This window comes from Colius striatus, chromosome 10 (genome assembly GCF_028858725.1).
Source record: "Colius striatus isolate bColStr4 chromosome 10, bColStr4.1.hap1, whole genome shotgun sequence".
NCBI classification, from domain to species: domain Eukaryota; kingdom Metazoa; phylum Chordata; class Aves; order Coliiformes; family Coliidae; genus Colius; species Colius striatus.
The window spans coordinates 13,951,116-13,971,824 of NC_084768.1; the positions used below are offsets into that span (position 1 = coordinate 13,951,116).

The 20,709-nt window shown below is 37.2% G+C and overlaps 1 protein-coding gene across 1 annotated transcript in view; it reads left to right on the forward strand.

Moving 5' to 3' along the window:
• AK5 (adenylate kinase 5) overlaps positions 1–20,709 on the forward strand; it is an 86,564-nt gene that overhangs the window by 52,128 nt on the left and 13,727 nt on the right. The window contains exons 9-11 of the mRNA XM_062003410.1: positions 9,974–10,016; positions 11,092–11,136; positions 19,666–19,829. Of these exons, the coding sequence (XP_061859394.1) occupies positions 9,974–10,016; positions 11,092–11,136; positions 19,666–19,829 (252 nt within the window). The remainder of the gene's footprint in view (positions 1–9,973; positions 10,017–11,091; positions 11,137–19,665; positions 19,830–20,709) is intronic.

Here is a 20,709-nt window from a genome sequence, read left to right on the forward strand (position 1 = left end):
CTCTCCAAGAGACTTAGTCTCATTCTAATAAGAGGAAACAAGCTTTTGATTAAAATTTGTTGCCATGCAGTGACAATTCTTCTTATAGCTCAGTGTCATTTCCCACCCAGAGCACATACAAATCTAGGCTTTAGGGTAGCAGGAGGAAAGTTTTAAGTGAACTGATGAAAGACAGGCTCCATTGCCACCAAGACTGTAACAACATTTCCAGCCTGACTGATTATCATAGTTTGAAATTGAAGAGAGATAAGGAAAAGGCTCTGAAAGTTTTTTCAATGAAGAAGCAGAACACAAATATTCCTAAAACTAATGGTCAACAGCAAATGGAAAGCCTCAATTTAACTAAAGCTCCTTGGATTCGAAGACCATTTTCCTCCATTAACTATATTTCATATCAGTTGTCACTGTGTTTTGACTCCATTTTCTCTACATCAAAGACTCAATCTAAGTAATGTATTTAACCCTTCAGAGACAGTACATCGGTGGTTGACATTACAGTTCAAAGACATAAAAAGTAATCTGCACATCTGTATTAGCAGGAGAAATTTTCATTAGTTCTAAAGCTTTCACAACTAGAAAAACATTGATTAAAATATTTAAGAAGTCAGATCTCAAAGGTACTATATTAACCATTTATTTTCTCATTAATTAAGAATGTAAGAATCTTCAGCTATAACAGCAGTTTTATTCATACAAAACATATGTGCAGCTTTAGTTGTTACAGGTCTTAGCAAAAAGACCAAGAATATCCAGAAGCCATTTGGGCTTTTAATGTTGAACATTTCTGCAGTGTCCTTTTCTCTTTTGCTGATGAATAGCAGTATCTATTTGAATTCTGGATTCTGGTTCTATAGGAAAACTGATTAAAACAGAAGCACACGATAGAAAAGAAAATGGAGTCTAGGAAACTCAGAGAATGATTGTGAAACTCTGTTCCCTCAACATTTGTTTTTGTTAAAAAGCATGGAAAGGGAGTCCAATCTAGTTTAAGGATATCTGTAAAAAGAGATAATGAGTAAGCATCCAAAGAGATGAAAGTGCTGGAGAGGCAGGCCTAACTACAGAGAAAAGATGTTTAATAGAAATGTACTGAAGTCAATGAACAATCTGTTCAGTTCAAGTTGCCATGGAAACTATCCTATTAAATGCTTAAAAAAAAATCAGTTCTAGAAACAAAGTATTACAGTTTGCCTGTTACAAAGTGCTCCCTTAATAAGCTCAAACCAAGTGTATTTTGGTGCTTCTATATCATTTTGTAAGCTTGAAGAATTATTTTTCTCTTTCAAAGTCACCCTTGTGTGCTGTAGTAAAGGCATGTGAAAGAAAGCCTACTGCTCTATTTTCCCCCATGCAAACCAAGCTAAAATGGGCAAGAAAAAATGCTGTAGACTCAATCTGCATTTTTTTCTTTGGAATGCCAGAAGCAGTTATTTGCCTCTGCTTTCACAGATGTTATTTGGATTTATTATCTGGTGATACATATATTAGGGAAGACTGAACTGCTAAGATTTGTTGTAGTCTTTACATCCTCACTTCTTTTCTGATTTTGAACCTAAAGTTACTGGCTGCAGCTCTGCTGGGCAGTACAGAGCACAAGGACAAGTTACCTGATGGTGAGCTCCTGGTAGTTAGTGGAAATTTAAACAACAGTAACAGCATCATCCTTCAAGATGTGCGGCATTTACGCCCGACTGAAAATTTTTGCACTAACTTAGGAAGCTCTTCTTTGTGTTTTGTGGAAGGTATCTGCAGAAAAAAGCAGCATTACAATGTACAATATCTCACCCTGATTTTTCTAGGCTAGTATACTAGGATGGTGTACCTCCTTTCCTCACACTAGCCTGCACTTCCACTGGCAAATGGAGATACTATGCTTTCATGCACAAAATATAACTTTACAGCTAAATTATGAGTTCTATGTTTTATATGTCTACCTCTGCAGCTCAGAGAATCTGTATAATTCTCAGGGAATATCAGGCATCTTATACAGTTGATGCCAACAGGATCCACGTCAGAATATTTCATATTGCACCTAAAGCTGATAAAGAAATGCAAATATGTATTTTAAATTCCCCCCCACCAACCTGGCTCCTAGATTTGGTCACCTTACTCAAGGGCTCTGGACAGATTCTATTCACATAGCCCAACATCTCTGAAGACAGCTACCAAAGACTGTCCTTAAAAATATAATGGCAAAAATCCAATTATTTTAAAAATAAACAACTTTTATTAAAATATTAATATTTCTTAATTGCTGTCAAATTACAAACTACACATTTTATTAAGCCTTAGTGATCGCAAGGATGCTATTTTACTATGAGATACAAAAGTGCTCTTTAAATAACTTATTTGTGTTGTATTGAAGCAGAAGAGTGGTTTCTCTATCTACTTTGGAAAAATTTAAAAAAATGCTCTATGTATTTTCAGGAAGCCATATGTTTCCAATTTGGTGTCTTTTTACTCCTTATGTATCTTGTGGTTGTGTAGTCAACTTTAGTCAATTTGGGCTTAAATATAGAAGGTTAAATAAGGAGTGAGAAGCAGCCTAGTTTTAGAATTCCTGCACAGTAGTGCATCTCAGATCAGTGGACTGTTTCTTCCCGTAGTTAAATTCCTTCTTAAGAGAAGTTCTTTATAAATACAGCGAAAGTTCCTTATTGAAGTTATAAAGGTACCTAATAAAACATAAATAAGTGTTTTAGTAAACTTAGAATGTGCTTGGTGAAGTGTTAAGCAGAGAAGGTATTTGAGAGGTGAAATTTGAGCACAGCTGTCAACTGTTACCCTAATAGCAGCAAATCATAGGATCTGACGGCATGTGCTGGTCTTATTTTTACAACACCCTATTCTTGTCCTTCTCAGAGACAAGATTTTTTTTTTTTTTTTTGGTCATTTTGACATTTTCTTGAGACTTGGCTGCAGAAAAGCCTTTTAAATCTGAAGTTTAGAAAACAAAACAAAAAACCCAGACCACTGAATTTCAGCCCTCAGAAGGCAATCTAAAAGTTCAGGGCAGAGAGACTCTACATATAGTGACAATGGTGTATGATTTAAGGGATTCATTTGACAGGATGGTCCTTAGCAGCCTAAGAAAAGGAGCTAAGCAATGCTGAGTTTGCAGTTCAAACCCACTGGAAGGTCCTTTGCTGCACTTCTGTACTGCAGTGGCTTGATGCAACAAAAAGTCCCTGGGAGAATTTTTAACAAGTAGCATAAATACTCCACATAGAAAAGAATCATTTAAGGAATGGTGACAATTTACAGAAAAGAAGACCACTAAAGGAAAAATAGTGATGACTTCTGGAAAGAATTTTCTAGGCACTGGGAGCTTTCTATAAATACAGATCTACTGAAAAGTAACTGAATACTGTATGTGGCAGAAGTATTTTAAAATGAGCGATAAATAACTATGTCCAGATATGTCGATGTCTCACATGCCTTCAAAACACAAAGGTACTTAAAAATCAAGCCCCACTTCTTTGAGTTACAATGCTATCCCCTCTAGTTCAGCCTTTTAAACCTAGTATAAAAAATGCAAATGAAGTGTTCAGTTTACCAGAACACACTTACACTGCCCTGATCATGCAAAGTGCTTGCTACCCTGCTGGGAAGGGCGTTCTTACTGCATGCCTTGGTTGGTAAGTTTGCCCTTAAAAGTTAATTTTTTGGATTTTTTTCCAGTTTTACAGTGTTTGGAAATCAATACAAAATTAATTCAATCTTGCTTTCATTTTCATGCTTAATCATCACATTGAGGCACGAAGAATGAAAGAGCTGAAGAAAATCTTGCATATCTTCAAAAGCCAGAGAAATCAGTCTTGATTTACAACAGTTAAAAATTTCTTAATCTCTGCCTCTCTATAGATATAAACTTGGGTTATTTTCAGAACTGATAATAAGGTTTATTTTAAAAGAATAATGGCATACAGTTTCTTGCCTTTGCTAGAAACTCAGAAGTAAAAGGTGATCATAGTAATCTAATGACCTGTCAGCATTTTGTAGAGACTATTACAAACACTTTTTTACACTTTCTAATTGTGTGCACTTCACAAAAATTTCCTCAAATAACATTAGTTCTCATCTTAATTATTGTTAGTCCCTTTTGAAACAAGTAATTCTACTCTGATGAGCAGTATGAACTCTATGTGAAACAAAAGGGAAACAAAAGCCTCAAAGTCTCAACATTTTCATACTGTGTCTTATTTACACATATTCATTAGTTCTGGATGAGAGGAGATCAGAGCACAGCCACTCAGCTTTCCAGAGCCATACTTTAACACTCAGGTTGCAGAAAGCAGCTCAGCCTCAAAAAACTATTTGAATCATAAATCAAATTTAATGGCAAGCAACTGTATGGCTCATAAAATCCATTTCCAAGGACCTTTACCCATACATAAAACCTGCAGCTAGCCCAGCATATCTCATAAAAATCCAGCTTTCACTCTTACAGGAAGAAAACACAAATTAAGACAACAAATTCCACAGCTGAGCTCTTGCTACCTACAATTTTTTCCAGTGCTTAACTTTGTCTAGCTAAAGCTTGCTCAGATTCTTTCATGTTTTGCAATGTATGTGAGGACACCACTCAGTGATAACTACACTTATATAAACAGAGGCTGCACATATCTAATGGGAAAGACCATCCTCTCTAGTTAGGTATATGCCTATTAAATCCAGTTGCATGCACATGTCAAATTCTAAAACCACACAGATTGTGACATACTGGACTGCGCTGGCACAAACAAATTTTATATGCAGACAGTGCTCAACAGACATCTTGTGCTGTTTTCTGATTCTCTAAACTAATCCTAATCAGCAAGAGAGTTATCTGAGAACTAAAGTTGATTTTAAGGGTACTAGGTTTAGAAGCATCATTTGCAAACACTTGAGATTTCCTGTTACTTTATTAAGGACTAGGAATTCAAAGTAAATATCCTACAGACTAAAGAGGTGAAAGTAGAAATCGAAGTCCTAAGCCTAGTTCTGCATCCATATATATACATATATAACTGTGTTTACATTGACAAATCACCTAGTATCTCTGCTAAAATGGAAATAATGCCCTTGTCTCTTCCCAGATGAAGTACAAGGAAGACTGATGTAGGAATTGTAGTATCTTTTGAAGAAATAAAATACTACAGGAATACAAGTGTTTTGCAAACCTAATAGCAGCAAAGGGAGAAGTATGTAACTACAGTGTGCTGAGAAATTGATGGTTATATATCTACTTTCTCATCAAAGGGATGTTGATGAGATTGCAATGACAAAACTATATAGTCAGTTACTTTCTACTAGATAAATTATGTCAGTCTGTATTAAAGTTACGTTTGTCTATGCTGGGGTTGTGGGGTTTTTTGCTCACACATTAAGTTCAATTCTCAACAAATATTTTAAGACAGAGAAACATGTGGGCTTTGTTTAAACAATTTGTGCCTGACATGTTCCTTTGAATTTGAAATACAGCATGACTGGTGCCTAAAATTATGTTCAATTTTCATGATTGAATTTCAGAATGTAAATATTCAATCTCACTCTACTGCCTCTTTTCTCCTTAATCCGTGATTATTTATCTTCTCCAGTAAATTCCTAGGAGGAAATCTTGTTGTGTACATTAGAAATCTGAATAAAATGTATCAGACACTTCTCACCACTAATTTCAAGAAGCATTCAACCAACAAGGTGAAAAGATAGAACTTTTTTTTCTTTTCCACATTACAAAAAAAAAACCCCAAGGATGTGAGAAGAGGTTATTAACAGGTAACAGAAAAGCTTTCTCATTTTGTGAGGTAGCAAACATTCACAACAGTTGTCACCAAATCTGAATGAATAAAGTGTCCCATCACTAGATAAAGTGAAATTAACCCCTTTTTTTTCTTTGAAGTGGTTTGACTTAAGAGCCTTAATTCATTAGTAACAAAACTCAAAGATCTAGAGACTTCTACATCATATCCATATTATTTGCTGTGAGACTGACAGGGTTTTTCTAATTAAGGAAATTACTTCAGAACCTAGCAATGACAGGCAGTAACTTAAACTCATTAGCCTATGAAGTACCTGCTACTATAGTCAGATATTTACTAATAATGAGCTAAATGACAAGAAATGAGAATACAGTCAGACGCCTGCTTTTTCCAACTGTAAAGGCAAATGGCAGCTAAGAGATTATTTAGAGGTAGAAAACTCTATCTAGCTATCATTTGAACGTTGATATTGTTTAAACAGTTACATGGTCAGCTATGCCTCGCTAATTTGTAAGTTTCCAAATAATATTTGTAGATGTAACCTGGCTCTAAAGGCATTACAAGCTATCCACTTTTCTTCAGAGCTCATTACATATATGATTGAAATCTTCTTCAACTCATTCTCAACTAAATGGAAGCAGCTATGCAGAGAATATAGAGACAATTCTACTGCTAAATCACTGTATTCCTGATGGCAATGTGGCATAAAATACTATTAGTAGTCTAGTAATTGGTGAGAGTTTTCCTTATGAGATCATTTGCTAAATACAACAGTTATTTTCCAAAGACCTTGATAAATAGGCAGAACACTGCTTTTGAGACTACATAGGTTAAGCCGTTCACAGTTTAGAGATCTACTTGCTAGAGACACAGTCAGAAATAGATATTGTCAAAAGTAAACATGAGGGAACTGACATTAATCAGGATGCCAGTCTCTGCCGCTGTCTATGAGTGTCTGCAAACCAAACTGCAAATCTAACTCTTCACCCAGAACAGCACAAAACCTAGTTGTACTTTTGAGGAGATTGGGAGGAAAGGGTTGAAGTGAATTGGTTCTAGGTGTAGGAATATACCTTGTAAAAGCCAAATTAATTGTAGCCCAACTGTTCTAATTTGTTCCTCCTGACTTTTCTTACAGCTTCCCTAGAGACCAGCCTTTCAGGAAATCTTTCCACTCCAGCTGGGTGCTGTTCAATTCTATCTGAAAAAAATCAAATAAATTGTGGAATAACTTGATTCTCTGAAATATGGGAAAGCTTATTTTATCATGGAAGTTCAGCAAGGCTGGTGGTCCCACTCATATCAAGCTGTGTACTGAGTTGTCTTAAAGAATTACAAAACAGATGCCCTTTAAAATAAAAAAAGAGGGGAAAAAATAGTAGTTCTTTTGAAAGCAATATTTCTTCACCTGAAAAGTGAGCAGTTACAGATATAAACAGAATTCATTATTTTGATGTTCTGGGTTCAGATCAATGGCACTGTCACACTTAGTGTTTACCCAATTTTGAGTTGCAGTTAGAATTCATTTTCATTCTAATTTAATTAGAATTTGCTTTTCATAGCACTTGTTCCATATGTGAACATAGCTTGTTGGTTAGTTAACCTGGTCTTCTATTAAAGCAGATATGGTTGGTCAAATAAAAGCTTCAGTTCTATCTCTAGTTTTTTTCCATATTTCATCTCTAAAAAATTACAGCTATTTCTGACTTAAATTGACCTTTAGTATCACACGGTGCTCTGAGCAGCCTACCAGGGTTATGGAGGTAGTTTTCTTCTGCAACTATAGAACCAAAGAGTCATTTAGGTTGGAAAAGACCTTTAACAACATCGTGTCCAACCATTAACCTAACACTTAAGCCCACCACTAAACCATATCCCCCAGCATCACATCTACATCTCTTTAAGCACCTCCAGGGATGGTGACTCCAACACTTTGCAACCCTTTTGCAGAAGAAGTTTTTCCTAATATCCAATTTAAACCTCCCCTGGTGCAACCTGAGGCTGTTTCCTCTTGTCCTGTCATTTGTTACTTGGGAAAAGGGATTGATCCACACTTCCCTACAACCTTCTTTCAGGTAGTCATAGAGAGTGATAAAATCTCCCCCTAGCCACCTTTTCTCCAGGTTAAAGAAGCCCAATTCCCTCAGCTGCTCCACATAAGACTTGTGCCCCAGACCCTTCACCAGCTTTGTTGCCTTTCTTTGGACATGCTCCAGCACCTCAATGTCCTTCTTATAGTGAAAGGCCCAAAACTAAACACAGTATTTGAGATGTGGCTCCACCAGCACCGAGCACAAAAGGACAATCTCTTCCCTACTGGCCACAGCATTTCTGATACAAGCCAGGATACCAATGGCCTTCTTGAGCACCTGGGCACACTGCTGGCTCATATTCAGCTGGCTGTAGACCAACACCTCCAGGTCCTATTCTGCCAGATAGCTTTTCCCCAAGCCTGTAGGGTTGTTGTGACCCAAGATCCAGCACCAAGTCTTGCTGAACCTCATATAACTGATGACTGTCCAGATCCCTCTGAAGAGCCTTCCTGCCCTCAAGCAGATCAACACTCCTGCATCACTTGGTGTCATTTGCAAATTTATTGAGGGTACACTCAATCCTCTTGTCCAGATCATTGATAATGACATTAAACAGAACTATCTCTAACAGTTAGCCCTGGCGAACACCACTTGTGACTGGCCCCCAACTGGATTTGACTCCATTCATTACTGCTCTTTGGACCCAGCCAGCCAGCCAGTGTTTTTGCTCAGTGAAAGGTACAAGGGAGAGCAAAGAGCAGAATACCTCTTTCATTTGATTGTAAACTTTCAATCCTGATCTTGATTTTTAAAGAAACTTTAAACTTCGTGCCTAAAACGATTTTGATCGTAAACCTTCAAAGGTATGATAAAAAGGTGAATCTAAATCCAGGCTTTTTACATGTAATACATCCTTTGCAGGATCAAATATTTTATTGTATTATTAGATCAAAGAAAAGGCATTTAGGGCTAACACTGCCACTTGAATTGTAGGAAAGAGATTGATCTCTTATTTCATTTTTTTTCCTGAAATACTCTCCTGCTGTAAATCCAGTTGCTTTTTAAATATTGTCCCCTCATTTTTTTTTAAGATGGCTGTTCTGCTGTGGTGCAATAAGCTGAGAATTACCATGAAGCAAAAACTGAAAGTGTTCTATGTAGCCAGTGTAGTGATACTTCAGCCTAATGAAGAGCACTTCTGTTTCAATGATAATGGGAAGACAAGGAGAAACCTGCAAGGGTAGTGCCAGAGCCCTGCAAGTCACAGTGGCCAGCAATTTACCCATTCTATTCACCACGCTGCTTGTTTCACTTCATTATTCATGCAGCTGTACAACTTTCTAACAGTAGCTATATCTGACAGCATCCTGAAGCAGGATGTAAAGAACTACACCTTCAGAACCCTATGCCATTATGAGAGGACTATGATCATCATGTGTTCTGATATTATGCACTGATGATATAATACAAGCACATTAATGTCAATGCTGTCATTGATATTTTATAGACTAGATTAAAGCGCTGATGACACTATATAACCTAGACTGTGTCCAGCATGTATATAATTCTGATTTATAAGAACAACAAAGAATTCCCACTGTGAGAATTTTGCTGGCCAGTATTTTAATTCTTCATTGGTTGTACTATCCCATGTCTGACATCATAACTCTAAGTGGCCAAGTATCAGGAAAAAACCCCAATGTGCTAAGTTTTCCCCTTTCCCTGGTGTAATGCCTCTTTGAATTCAGCAGCTTATGGAATGACTTGTAGCCTGAATTGCATTCTGAAGGTAAACACATTCAAGTGGTTTTAGACCAAAGACTAGTTTTGTCTTTGTATTGTAGCTCTTCTAGAACTTACTTCAATGCTGCCTTTCCAATGCTAACAGCTTATCATACCATATTTACTTCAGAAGTAATTCAGCATGTACACTGGTTCCTTATAAATCATGCTAGAACTGTGCACTTGGACATTGAAAACACTGTTCCTTGCACAAGCAGTACAGGCAAATTAATGATCTAATTATCTTGGGTTCTCTGTGCTCACATTCTACCAATCAGCATTTCTGTGACATTGTTAACATATTACAACCGAGTGGTTAGAATATGAAGAAGATAGTAAGATACAGAAATGAGCAGATACAAAAAATGCAAACTATGCAGAAAATCCATTTAAATGTGTCAATTGCTTAATCAACAGGAGGAGGATCAGTCAAGTTTTTCTGGTTATGAGAGCACAGGAGGTGAGTTTCTTTCAGTGTCATTTGACATTTAATTTTGAAACCTTTGATTTCTCCTTGTATTTAAATAGTTACTTAGAAGGTAAAGTGAATTCAAGTTATTTATATGGTAAAAGTTATTTCTCAAAGGATTTTATAATGTGAATTCTCTTTGAATGCAAATTACAGCTTGTAAAAGACATTTCTACACTCTTTAGACCGGTGGATTCAAAATTGTTAGAAAATATTACTGTTAATCAGCATCAGATCTCACAGGTGTTTTCAGAAATTGGCAGTTATGAAAAGCTTGTTGCAAAGCATCAGCTGCTAAGAGTCTAAGTGGTATGAAAGGATTATTCAAAACCTTTTATGGCTAGTGATATTGTGTAATTAGATGTACATGCCACATAATAAACCCCAAAACTCTATGTGCTAAATTAATGTATCATGTAAATGATTAAGTCAAAGAGGGCTCAGATCGTGCAAGGTCACCTTCTGTAGTGGTATAATCAAGCTAATGACTGGGACTTAGACTAGAAGGAAATGCTTTTGTAAAAAACATTTCAGTAAAAGGCAAAGCTGTACTACATACAGTAGCTTTGGTGCTAAGAATTACAGTAATGCCTGGATTTTAGTTAAGATTATTATTATTTGATTGAATTTGAGGCTCGGGGGAAGTTAAGACTACATCTCAGATGTAGTGCCCCAAATATAAGATATGGACAGGATATGGACTAACTTTTCTAGCGATTATAGTGTAGTAACATATTCAGAGAAAAGTGCAATGGCTCAGGAGGCACTTTATTACCTCAAGATGCATCTGCTTTCTTCTTTTTTCCCCCTTCTCCTTTTTAAGAGGCTGATGTGTATGTGCGAGGTGTAATTTGCAATTAAAATATTTTTCTTGGAGGATAAATAGGTATATGGATAATGGTCCTTTTGCACTGCAGATCATTATAGCAGAAAGTAAATCTAATGAAATCAGATCACCTTGCATGAGTGTTACACAATTCAGCATGGAAAGTAGCTCAAATCAAAAGTAGTAGCTCTTTAATTTTAATCTTTATTTTAGACTAAATAATTTTAATTTTCATTTTAGACTTTTCAGAAGATCTGAGGAAATCAAACATAATTTTTGTTGTTGGTAAGTAGGATTCCTAATTTAACTGCTACATTTGAAAATCTCCAAGCTATTTAGTTTGATGATGTTTTCTTTTAAAGTTTAGCAGGACAGTTTGCTTAACACTGCAGTGATGGTTTAGTCATCCGAAAGGGAGTTAGGACTTAATATCATGTTGTTAACCTGACTCTGACTGTGCTCACAAGACTTGTGTAAGCCTCAGAGCAGGAGGTGTGTTTAAATGTGAAGATATTCAAAATGACCTGAATCCTTATTCACTTACAGTAGTGCTGTGTGATCTCTCACAGCAAAGTTGCCTCACCAGCATTAGTTAAAATGTTACTACATTGAATTTATAGTTATGAATGTTGAGGCTGAGGTGGAAGAAAAAAAAAAAAGACCTCTTCATTAGTGAAACAACTTTTGTAAATACAGGTTTCAATTCTGGATGTGCTCAACATGCTGAAGCAGAGTCAATGGGCACTATGCATGATGCTTAGCATGCACCGAGGTTTTACAGGGTCAAGGCTTACTTTGTATTTGCTATCTGGAAGTCCACAAAGGGAAAAACACCATGTTAATGCCAAGTAGTATATAAATGTAACTAGCATAAACTTTGAACAGCCTTTTACAACAAATTATAACCAAGTTTCAGCTTAAAGCTTGTTACTAATTACTTAGAAAGAGTAATTGCTTTTGTATCAGGCAGAGCTTTTCAGAACTGCTTTACAATATAGAGCAGGAACAACATGTTTCCAAGGATCTAAGGATAGATGTCTAAACATGAGTAGTCTTACATAAAAGTCACATCACTTTGTGCATTATTCTTCCTAAGGGAAATTAAAAAAAAAAAAACCAACAAACTTCTGAAATTAGTTATAACTATAAGGAAGTTTAATTCAGAAGGCATCAGAAAACATTCCAATACGAGCAGGTAGAGGGAGGTGATCCTTCCTCCCTATTCAGCAGTGGCAATGCTGCATCTGGAACACTGTCCATTCTGGGCTCTCCGGTATAAGAAGGGTAATGATGCACTGGAGCAAGTCTGCTGCAAGACCAAAAAAATGTTTGAAGGACAGGAGTGTCTTTCATATGAAGAGAGGCTCAGATAGCTGTGACTCCTCAGCCTGGAGAAAAGGTGACTCTGGAGGATGTTATCAATGTATTTAAATACCTGATGGGAGGGAATGAAGATGGGAGAGCTAGGATCTTCCCAGCAGTGCCCAGTGATGGGACAAGAGAAAATGAGGACAACTTAAAACACATGAAATTCCATCTGAAAGCAAGAAGATACTTTTTTACTGTGAGGGTGGTCAAACACTGGAAGCCCATATAGACTGTAGAGTCTTCATCACTAGAGATGTTCAAAATCCATCTGGACACAGTCCTGAAAAACCTGCTCTAGCTAACCCAGGTGTAACAGAGCTGTTGGACCAGATTATCGTAAGAGGTTCCTTCCAATCTAAAGGACTCTGTGAAAAGATAGCATGTATGTGTGCTGCAGCTTTGCCTCACCCTATGGTATACCAAATATAAGTAGACTCAATTTATGGCAGACCTATGGTGGATGCTAGGCGTTTGGAAAATGTAAAATTAGGTTACCGAAAAGTTCATTGGAGACTTCTCTTAAGGGAAAGATGTGTAACACTTAATTTTCCATCTTTAAGCAAACTAATCCCATGCTTACTGGAGTACATCTTCCTGCTGTTTGCTACAGTGACAAATTTTCATTCTCTCTGCATCACATATCTATTGGAAAAATTATGTTTGGGTTTGTGGAAGCACAGATTTTTTTTTCAAAAAGGTGAGGACACACAAAGAGTTTTACTTCTGAAATTATCCATGGTAAGGTGTGGTTTTCATTCATCTCTGGACTGCTTTTTATTTTTCAGAATGGCTTTTAATTTTCACTTGTAAAGTTTTATAGGCCATCTACTAGCCATTTTCCAGCTTAAAACTGAGAACATACCTTTTCCCTATTTATTTCTGCTGTTAAATCCATCTCAGACTTTCTTGTAAATGCTTTCATAAGAACAGAGGGAAATTCTGCTTAATCAAAAATCTGAAGTTTTCCATTTTGAAAATTTTATAACAAAAAGTGTGACTAAGTACAAACATGGGTCACTTTTAAAAAAATTATGTGGAATGATTTATACTTTTTTGCAAAATACTCTCATCCCTATCCCACATCCTTCCACTCCTGAAAAACCTTCTTGAAGCCTGGTATGAAGAGCGACAATACATTTTTACTGGACTTTTGCTTGTTTGTTTTGGTGACCAACACGAGATTGCCCACATCACTTGTTGGCTCACATGCCCTTCATGTTTATTATTATACACATTAGCCAAATGCATACTCATTGCCTAGGCAGAACAGTTGTCTTATATGTCAGTCAACAGCTGAAGTCTGATCAATGTGGCTTCTTCAAGGACAAGAGAAAACTTTGAAGGAGCCTCACAGGAGCAGAATAAAAGAGGGCTAGGGGAGGAAACATCACAAATTCTCAGTGTCTCACAGTCTCCATTGGATTGGACAGCACTAAAAATGTTCAGCCCGTGATACTTTGACTAGAAAGAAAGCAGAGAAGATGGATTGGAACGTACTACTATAGATAACTGAATGGGAAAAGCTGTCTCGGACTCAGGTGTCATTAGGAAGGTTTATTCATTACATAGATGCATTCGTCAGGAAATAGTAGAGGCATATAAAGACATTTTAAAACTAGAGAAATAAAGATGTGCATTTAAATTAATTTACAAATTAATTGAGATAAATACACCATCTGCCATAACTGATGAGATACTGTTTATGAGACAAAGGGAAAAAATGCAGACAGTTCCCTCCCCCACTAATTTCCCTCGAAAATTGTCCAAAAAGGGAAAGGGGAAAAAAAAGTGCAATTATTTGACCAGCAACTCAAATATGTGGGAGATAACAGCAGGATAACAAGAGGCAAAATCAAATTTAATTTGGCCTCTAAAATAAATTTCAAAAGAAAAAGAAAATTGGAGAATGCTCTGATATTCAATACTGATATAATTATTGCCAGTCAGAGAAAGAAAAGTAAACAAAACCCAAACCAAAGACCCCACTCCATCACACACAAAAAAATCCCACACCATTTCTCATCAGAGCAACAAGAAATGTAAAATCTTTACTACAATGAACCATGTATGATATTATCATTCTTAACTAGTGTTACACTCTGTGATATCCAGAACATTGTCAATACATAACAAAGTTACTGGGAGTGTTATCCCTCCCTATCCTCTACAAGAGTTTCACAAAACATTGCCACATTTGGCTTTGGTTGAGGCTGAAACTGAAGCAGAAAGTTTCCAGGAGTCTTTCTGCACTTTGAATCAGAGATAAACTCCCTGGTTACTCTCAAATGTTGTTTTTAAAACTTAGTGTAACCAGTTTCCTCTGTGGAATTCTTGTCGATAAACTAAAGCTGATAATGGTTTAATCCTAAGCTAAGACCAGCTTTTCAACTGACACTGAAGATATGATCATCTACATTTTCAGGTAAAACATAAGCTGCAGACACTAATTTCTCATGCATACCAAAAACAGAACTGAAAAAAAAAAACCAATCACAACCCCACCGAATTCTTTCTTTATCCAAGGTATATCAGACCCGGAGGGACTTGGAATATAGCCCTGCTTTGAGTAGAAGGTTTTACCAGATGAGGTAAAATCATTTTTCTGAAAAGGAAAGAGAAAGTTGAGGGATTTTTGTTGTTGTTTTTAAATAACAGCATCATTCCTCAGGTTTTACTCAGACTAAAATTACACTTGAACAGATGAGGTGCTATTGGAAAGCCTTAAAATGTCATATTCTGAAGCTAAGGCTTATTTTTACTTGTATAAACAATCCAACTAGCATTGATAGAATTGCTGAACTGATAGAGTCCTCCAAAACCAAAGCTTGGATATAAGGATAGCTTGGCTGGGGTTGTATTGATTTCAATTCTGACTTCTGAACCTCCATTGTGCAATGCTCTTCCATGACACAGGGATAATACTAATTACGAAGCTAAGGTCTAGAAATCAAAGCATTTTAAAATAAATGGTGGGACTGTTGTAAATCCTGCTGCTGGCATTTTATGTAAATGTTCATGGTATTTTGGTATATGATAAACTCATACAATTTGGCAAGTTTAAAATATAGACATCCCAGTCTGTTTGTATGACACTTCTGTTTTACTAATATTTCTGTCAGCAAAGCTGGTTCATGAACTGCTCATATTGTTTCTTCCTGTCCCTACTCACTCCCAGTGGCAGTCCCAGCTGCCTCCAGCATCATTAATTCATCTGTTGGTGATGTTGGGTCCTGTCAGACCAGGATGTTTAAATCACATGCCTAGGCTTGCACTCTTTCACTGTCTGGAGACGATGAGGGCATGAGGGTGTAAAATGCTCTAGTAGAACTAGAAGCCAAGATCTTCCACTTACCTAAGGCAGGCTGTAGTTAAGCATTCTAAAGTGCTGCTTGTGCAGTTGTCATTTCTTCCTACCCACTGAGACCACTCTTTGTCCCCTTGAAGTGCTCTCTGTGAAGCATTTCTGTGGTCAATAATTAGATGGGGAAAGGTAACCACCTAAGTCAGCAGTGCTGCCAGAAAGTTATTTGCCAGAAGATCCCCTTACACAGTTTCACAGGCAGCTAAATGGATATAAGGGAAGGGGAAAACTGCACTAAGGGAGTGCATAGACCTTTTAATCCAGCCTTTATACAGGAAAGCACTATGCAGAACTGCATTTCATTTCTGTGCCTTGGTTCCAGATACTTGATTGCTGTTTGTATCAGAAAGCACGAAGGGACACACAAAGGATTCAGTTTCCAAGAATAATCTCACTGACTGATACAACATGCTTAGTTTCTTATATCTGCAACTTTTTCCTTTTACTCAGTTAATAAATGAGCTTTGAAACAAGCTGTACTGCACTTAACAGCAATAATACAAAAGCATGACAACACTGAAGAACTGCAGGTAGTTCTACATTCTCCTACAGGTCAAAGCACACCCGTAATTCCTCTGGCCATTTTCTGGGCTTTAGCACAGACAACGTGATTAATCTGAGTAGCAAGTTACCATGAATCAGTCTGTCACTGGTTAACACGATTGTTTTTTCCAAATATATGTAGGCAGAGTAAAAGATGACAGTGTACAGAAAAAAAATGACAGCGTTCAGAAAGAATCTCACGCCTTCATAACAAAAGTGGGGACACATTTTCTTCTTCCTAACAATTGAGCAATTGGTAAAACTACACTACTTTTTTCAATGCCTCAAGTTTTTTCTGCAGAACAAGTTGCAATGAAGCCTTCTTAACTGAAAATATCTTTGTGCTAGCTTTTGCTATATTTTATAGGCAGCTGTTGTTCCTGATAAATATTTGTCAAATCAATTATTCAATTTTTCTTCCTCTTTAGAGAAATGCTTCTATTTTATAAAGACAGACTCTCTAAAAGAATGAAATACAATTTTTGCACCATTACAAACTGATAGCAAACCTCATAGCTGCAGGGTTAATTTACTGTTTAACCTGCTTAGATAGTAGTCCTGTAAATACATACCCTGAGCACAAAGGGAGTATCTAACCAGTAAGCAAAGGCACTTTCACATTCTTTCCCACCTAAATAGCTCTTTTTCAGTCACTTTAAATACTGACCTTCAGAGAGAGACAAGATACTAATTAATACTTGAACTTCAGACACGCAAGTTAATACTAGTGTAAGTGCTGAGCACGTGTTTGACCCTCGATGAATTTCCTGGGGGTATTTAACTTGTTTTCAGATCAGGCCAAGCAAGAACTGCAGTCTTATCCATTGACAAGAAAGCACAGGGCTTTGTAGAGTCTTGTACATTTGTCAAGCCGTAGGATTCTTGGCTGCTTATCAGATTTTACTAAGTAGCAGTGGCCATATAGATTACCATTTGCAGCACATAATTAACTATATCATTTCATCTTTAAGGAGCTCAACATTTTAATCTCAGCTTTGTTGGACTAATTCTATAAAAAAATAAACATAGTCAGTTTTAATTAATGTTTTGGAGGCAAACTCATTTTCATAGTGTATGCCCTGCATATTGTGTCATTCTAAAAGTGTTCTCTTTTGAAACACTAACAGATAAAGTTATTATAGAAACACATCAACTTTTCTGGTTATTTACCTGCTAAACAATGAAAAACTGTCATTGTCTTGTTACTGCTAGAAAGAGATCTACATTATTTATGAAGAAACATTATGAAATTTATGTTTTGGCTCTACATTCAAAAGAGAAACAGTTATATAAGGAACAGAATAAAATCTTTACAGCTATTTTTTTTCTGTGTATATAAACAAAATACACACCAAGTAAATAGGGTAAAAATATTGCACTTCTAGTATATTCAAGGCCAGGAGACAGAATGCATAAACAAGCACATGCACACACAAACTTACTAACCTAATAAAAACCCAAAACAAACCAGAAATAAAAGTAATTGCCACTACAGATATTTAATAGTATCATTACAGATAATTTGCCTATAATTTCTCTCCCTCTATTTCTCTGTAGCCACTCATATTTATTCCTTGTTTTCTTTCAATCAGTGTTTTTACAAAAGGATAATGTTCTTCTTATTAAAGCAACAGAAAAACAACATGCAACTCACATTGGCAAGAAAATGAGACTGTGGCAAAGACATTGCTAGCTAAAATTGTAACACAAGTGTAATTCTCACACCATGGGCTGATAATTGTCTTTGTGATGCTGAAGACCCCAGGTCACAGTAGACAAAACCATTCCTTTGATGCTACTGCCTTATGATTCCATTTTTATTCTCAGCCACAGTATTGTATTTCTCTGAAAATTATATGCTCAAAGCAATTCTTAAATTGAATGCAAAAGTTAGAAGAAAGTTCAAGTCAGGTGATGCCAAATCTACTCAATTGTGAACATTTTATTCCTATATTTGTTCATGGAAAGATAAACAAAAAGGAAAATCACATATTTTCTACCATCTTAAATCCACATAGTAGAGCAGCATAGTTATATTTGAAGTCACATCACATGCTTAAAAATCTTTATTGAGAAGAGGTGTGGTTTTTTTATCTTGCCTCTTCTTTTGATTTTTGAGCATTGCCTCCCTGCAAGGGTATAATTACCTCCTACTGCAGCAGATCTGAATAAATCTATCAAAGGTTGTAAAAATGGTGCTACACTCCTTTATCTCCCCAAATGCTGATATTGTCACAACTGAAGTTTGATTTCTTGGCATTCCCCACCCCAGCACCAAGATGTCCACTCAGCCCTCCCCAACCCTGCTCAGCCCTCACAGACGCTCACCTCAGCTCCACCAGCAGCTCTTGGAAGTCACAGAAGCAGGAGGCATTTGGCATTTCACAGGGTGAGGAAGGGGAAGCAGACACTTCCATTGAGGAGGTGGAGCAGAGCAGTACCAGCACCTACAGAGCAAGGAGGTGTCCAGAGCCCTTTATATGGCCTCAGAAAAAGGGCATTTGCCAGAGAAGCATCCAAGAGAGTCAGAGCTTTGGCAACAGGTCTGCTGCTAAATGGTCTGAAGGGCCATTTCTGACAGGAGGGCATCTGTAGCATTCACCTCAGACATTGACCTTCCCCTTCTGCTCTCTCTATCTCCCCACAGGTCTGGGAGATGTGAGTACCCAGCTTGCAGCTGTGGCAAGCCTGGGGCCAGCCCACAGGGGCCTGTGGGAGAATCACCTGAGCACACTAAAACTGCCCTTTACCCCTCTAACTGGTAGACCCTGGGCCTCGTTTTTAGGCAGTTTTCTAGATGAGCTCAGCTGTAGATGTATAAGAGCAGGTGGTGACAAGATGATATGTCCTCTTTGTTGCTAAGTGCTTTATTCTTACCCTTCCCTGCAGTGTTCATGAAGAACAAACCAGTACCACAGCTGCAGAGAGCAGCATGACCCAGCCTTTGTCTACATTGAGCAGCTTCAGTATCTGTGTCTCAGTTAACAGCAGTCATACCAGCATGTGAGAGCTTTCCAGCTCAAAGAGAAATGCAGCACAGTGAAATTTTACGTTCACACAGTGCAAAAGGATTTAGCTACACTGATGTATGCATTCCACATAACAGAGGCAGGTTTCACCATCTCTTTGCCTATACTTTTCTGATTCATAAAGGGAGGCCAAATATTTCTGTCACAGTGGACATAAGTTTGCTACTATTTTTTGCAGCTATCAAGCTGAACATTTACCGAGTTACTTCCCCACTGGGTGTTCCATGTTTTTCCTTTACATGGTAGTGCTTTTTTAGGAACAGATTCATTTCTGAAAGATTTTACACTGTTGTGACTCCTTCAACTTCAGTAGGCATTCTTGAGTTAACAGTGTAGTGTATCAGAAGAGATACAGGAAATACAAGACGACTTGTTCTGTTGTACACAATGGCTGGGGGAGAAAAAGAAAAACAGGCAGTTGTATCAATTTCCTTTTTTTTTTTTAGTTGCTTTAGTTTGAGCAAAGGCATACACTTATTGTTTTCTAATTCTAGGTATTTTTCCCTCACACAGGTGGGCCTGGCTCTGGCAAAGGTAGCCAATGTGAGCAGCTATCCAATAAATACGGATTTACTCACCTGTCCACTGATGACCTTCTCCAAAATGAGTTATCATCATTATCAGAGAGAAGTAAATTGATCAAAGACATCATGGAATGTGATGAACCTGTGCCTGGTGTAAGCAATGATTTTATTTGGGGTCTTAACAGTTTAAAAAAAAAACCAGTGGTAGGTAGATTGTCCAGAAGAGTGGAAATAAGAGGCTAGAGGTGCTGATTCCCATTGAAATAAAATTACTCTGCAACTTGAGGGAGAAGTTTCCTCATTATGAGATCTGTGGCACTGTTTTCCTGTTTCTATGCCAGTATTTCTTTACATTTCAGAGTCATGTAGGCAATGAATTAGTCACCTAATACAGTGAGGCAAATGAAATGCTATGCATTGCAAAATGGAAGAATAAGTACCGGAAGCAGAAACTTTATATCCATTTTATAGTTTCACATTTCAGATTCAGAGCTGGTTCTCCTGGCAGCTATTCTAATTTACAATACCTGCAGCAGTTCCCCGCAGAGCTGGCTGACATCCCAGAGTAGCTGGACTGCAGTTTAATGCAGACTACGAATACAAAGTGTGTTGTTCTCAGTAGACTTTAACGTGGCAGGTCCTCTGCCCCAACTCTTGGTGAGTCTTCAGCGAGTGCAGCTGGGTAATACGATGTGTTTGTTAATGAAAAATACTGGGAAATGCTGCACAGGGGAAACTAAAAGGTGTGTCGAAGCTTCATTTTGATTGCTTTGATCTTCAGTGTGTTTAGTCAGACAGGGTCTCTCACCACTCTCCATATAATATAATTACATCAAAGATACAGCAAAATGCAATCATTGAAAAATGCTGCAGCAATACTCCAAAGTTTCACACGTAGTAACATGAACTTTGAAACTATGAAATATTTCCAACTATTTAGAGGACACTCTGGGAAATCTTGGATGGGTTGAAACACTGAATTTGTGTCTCATAGCTAGTCCTGAGAGAAGAAAAAGTACGAGGCGCTTATGTT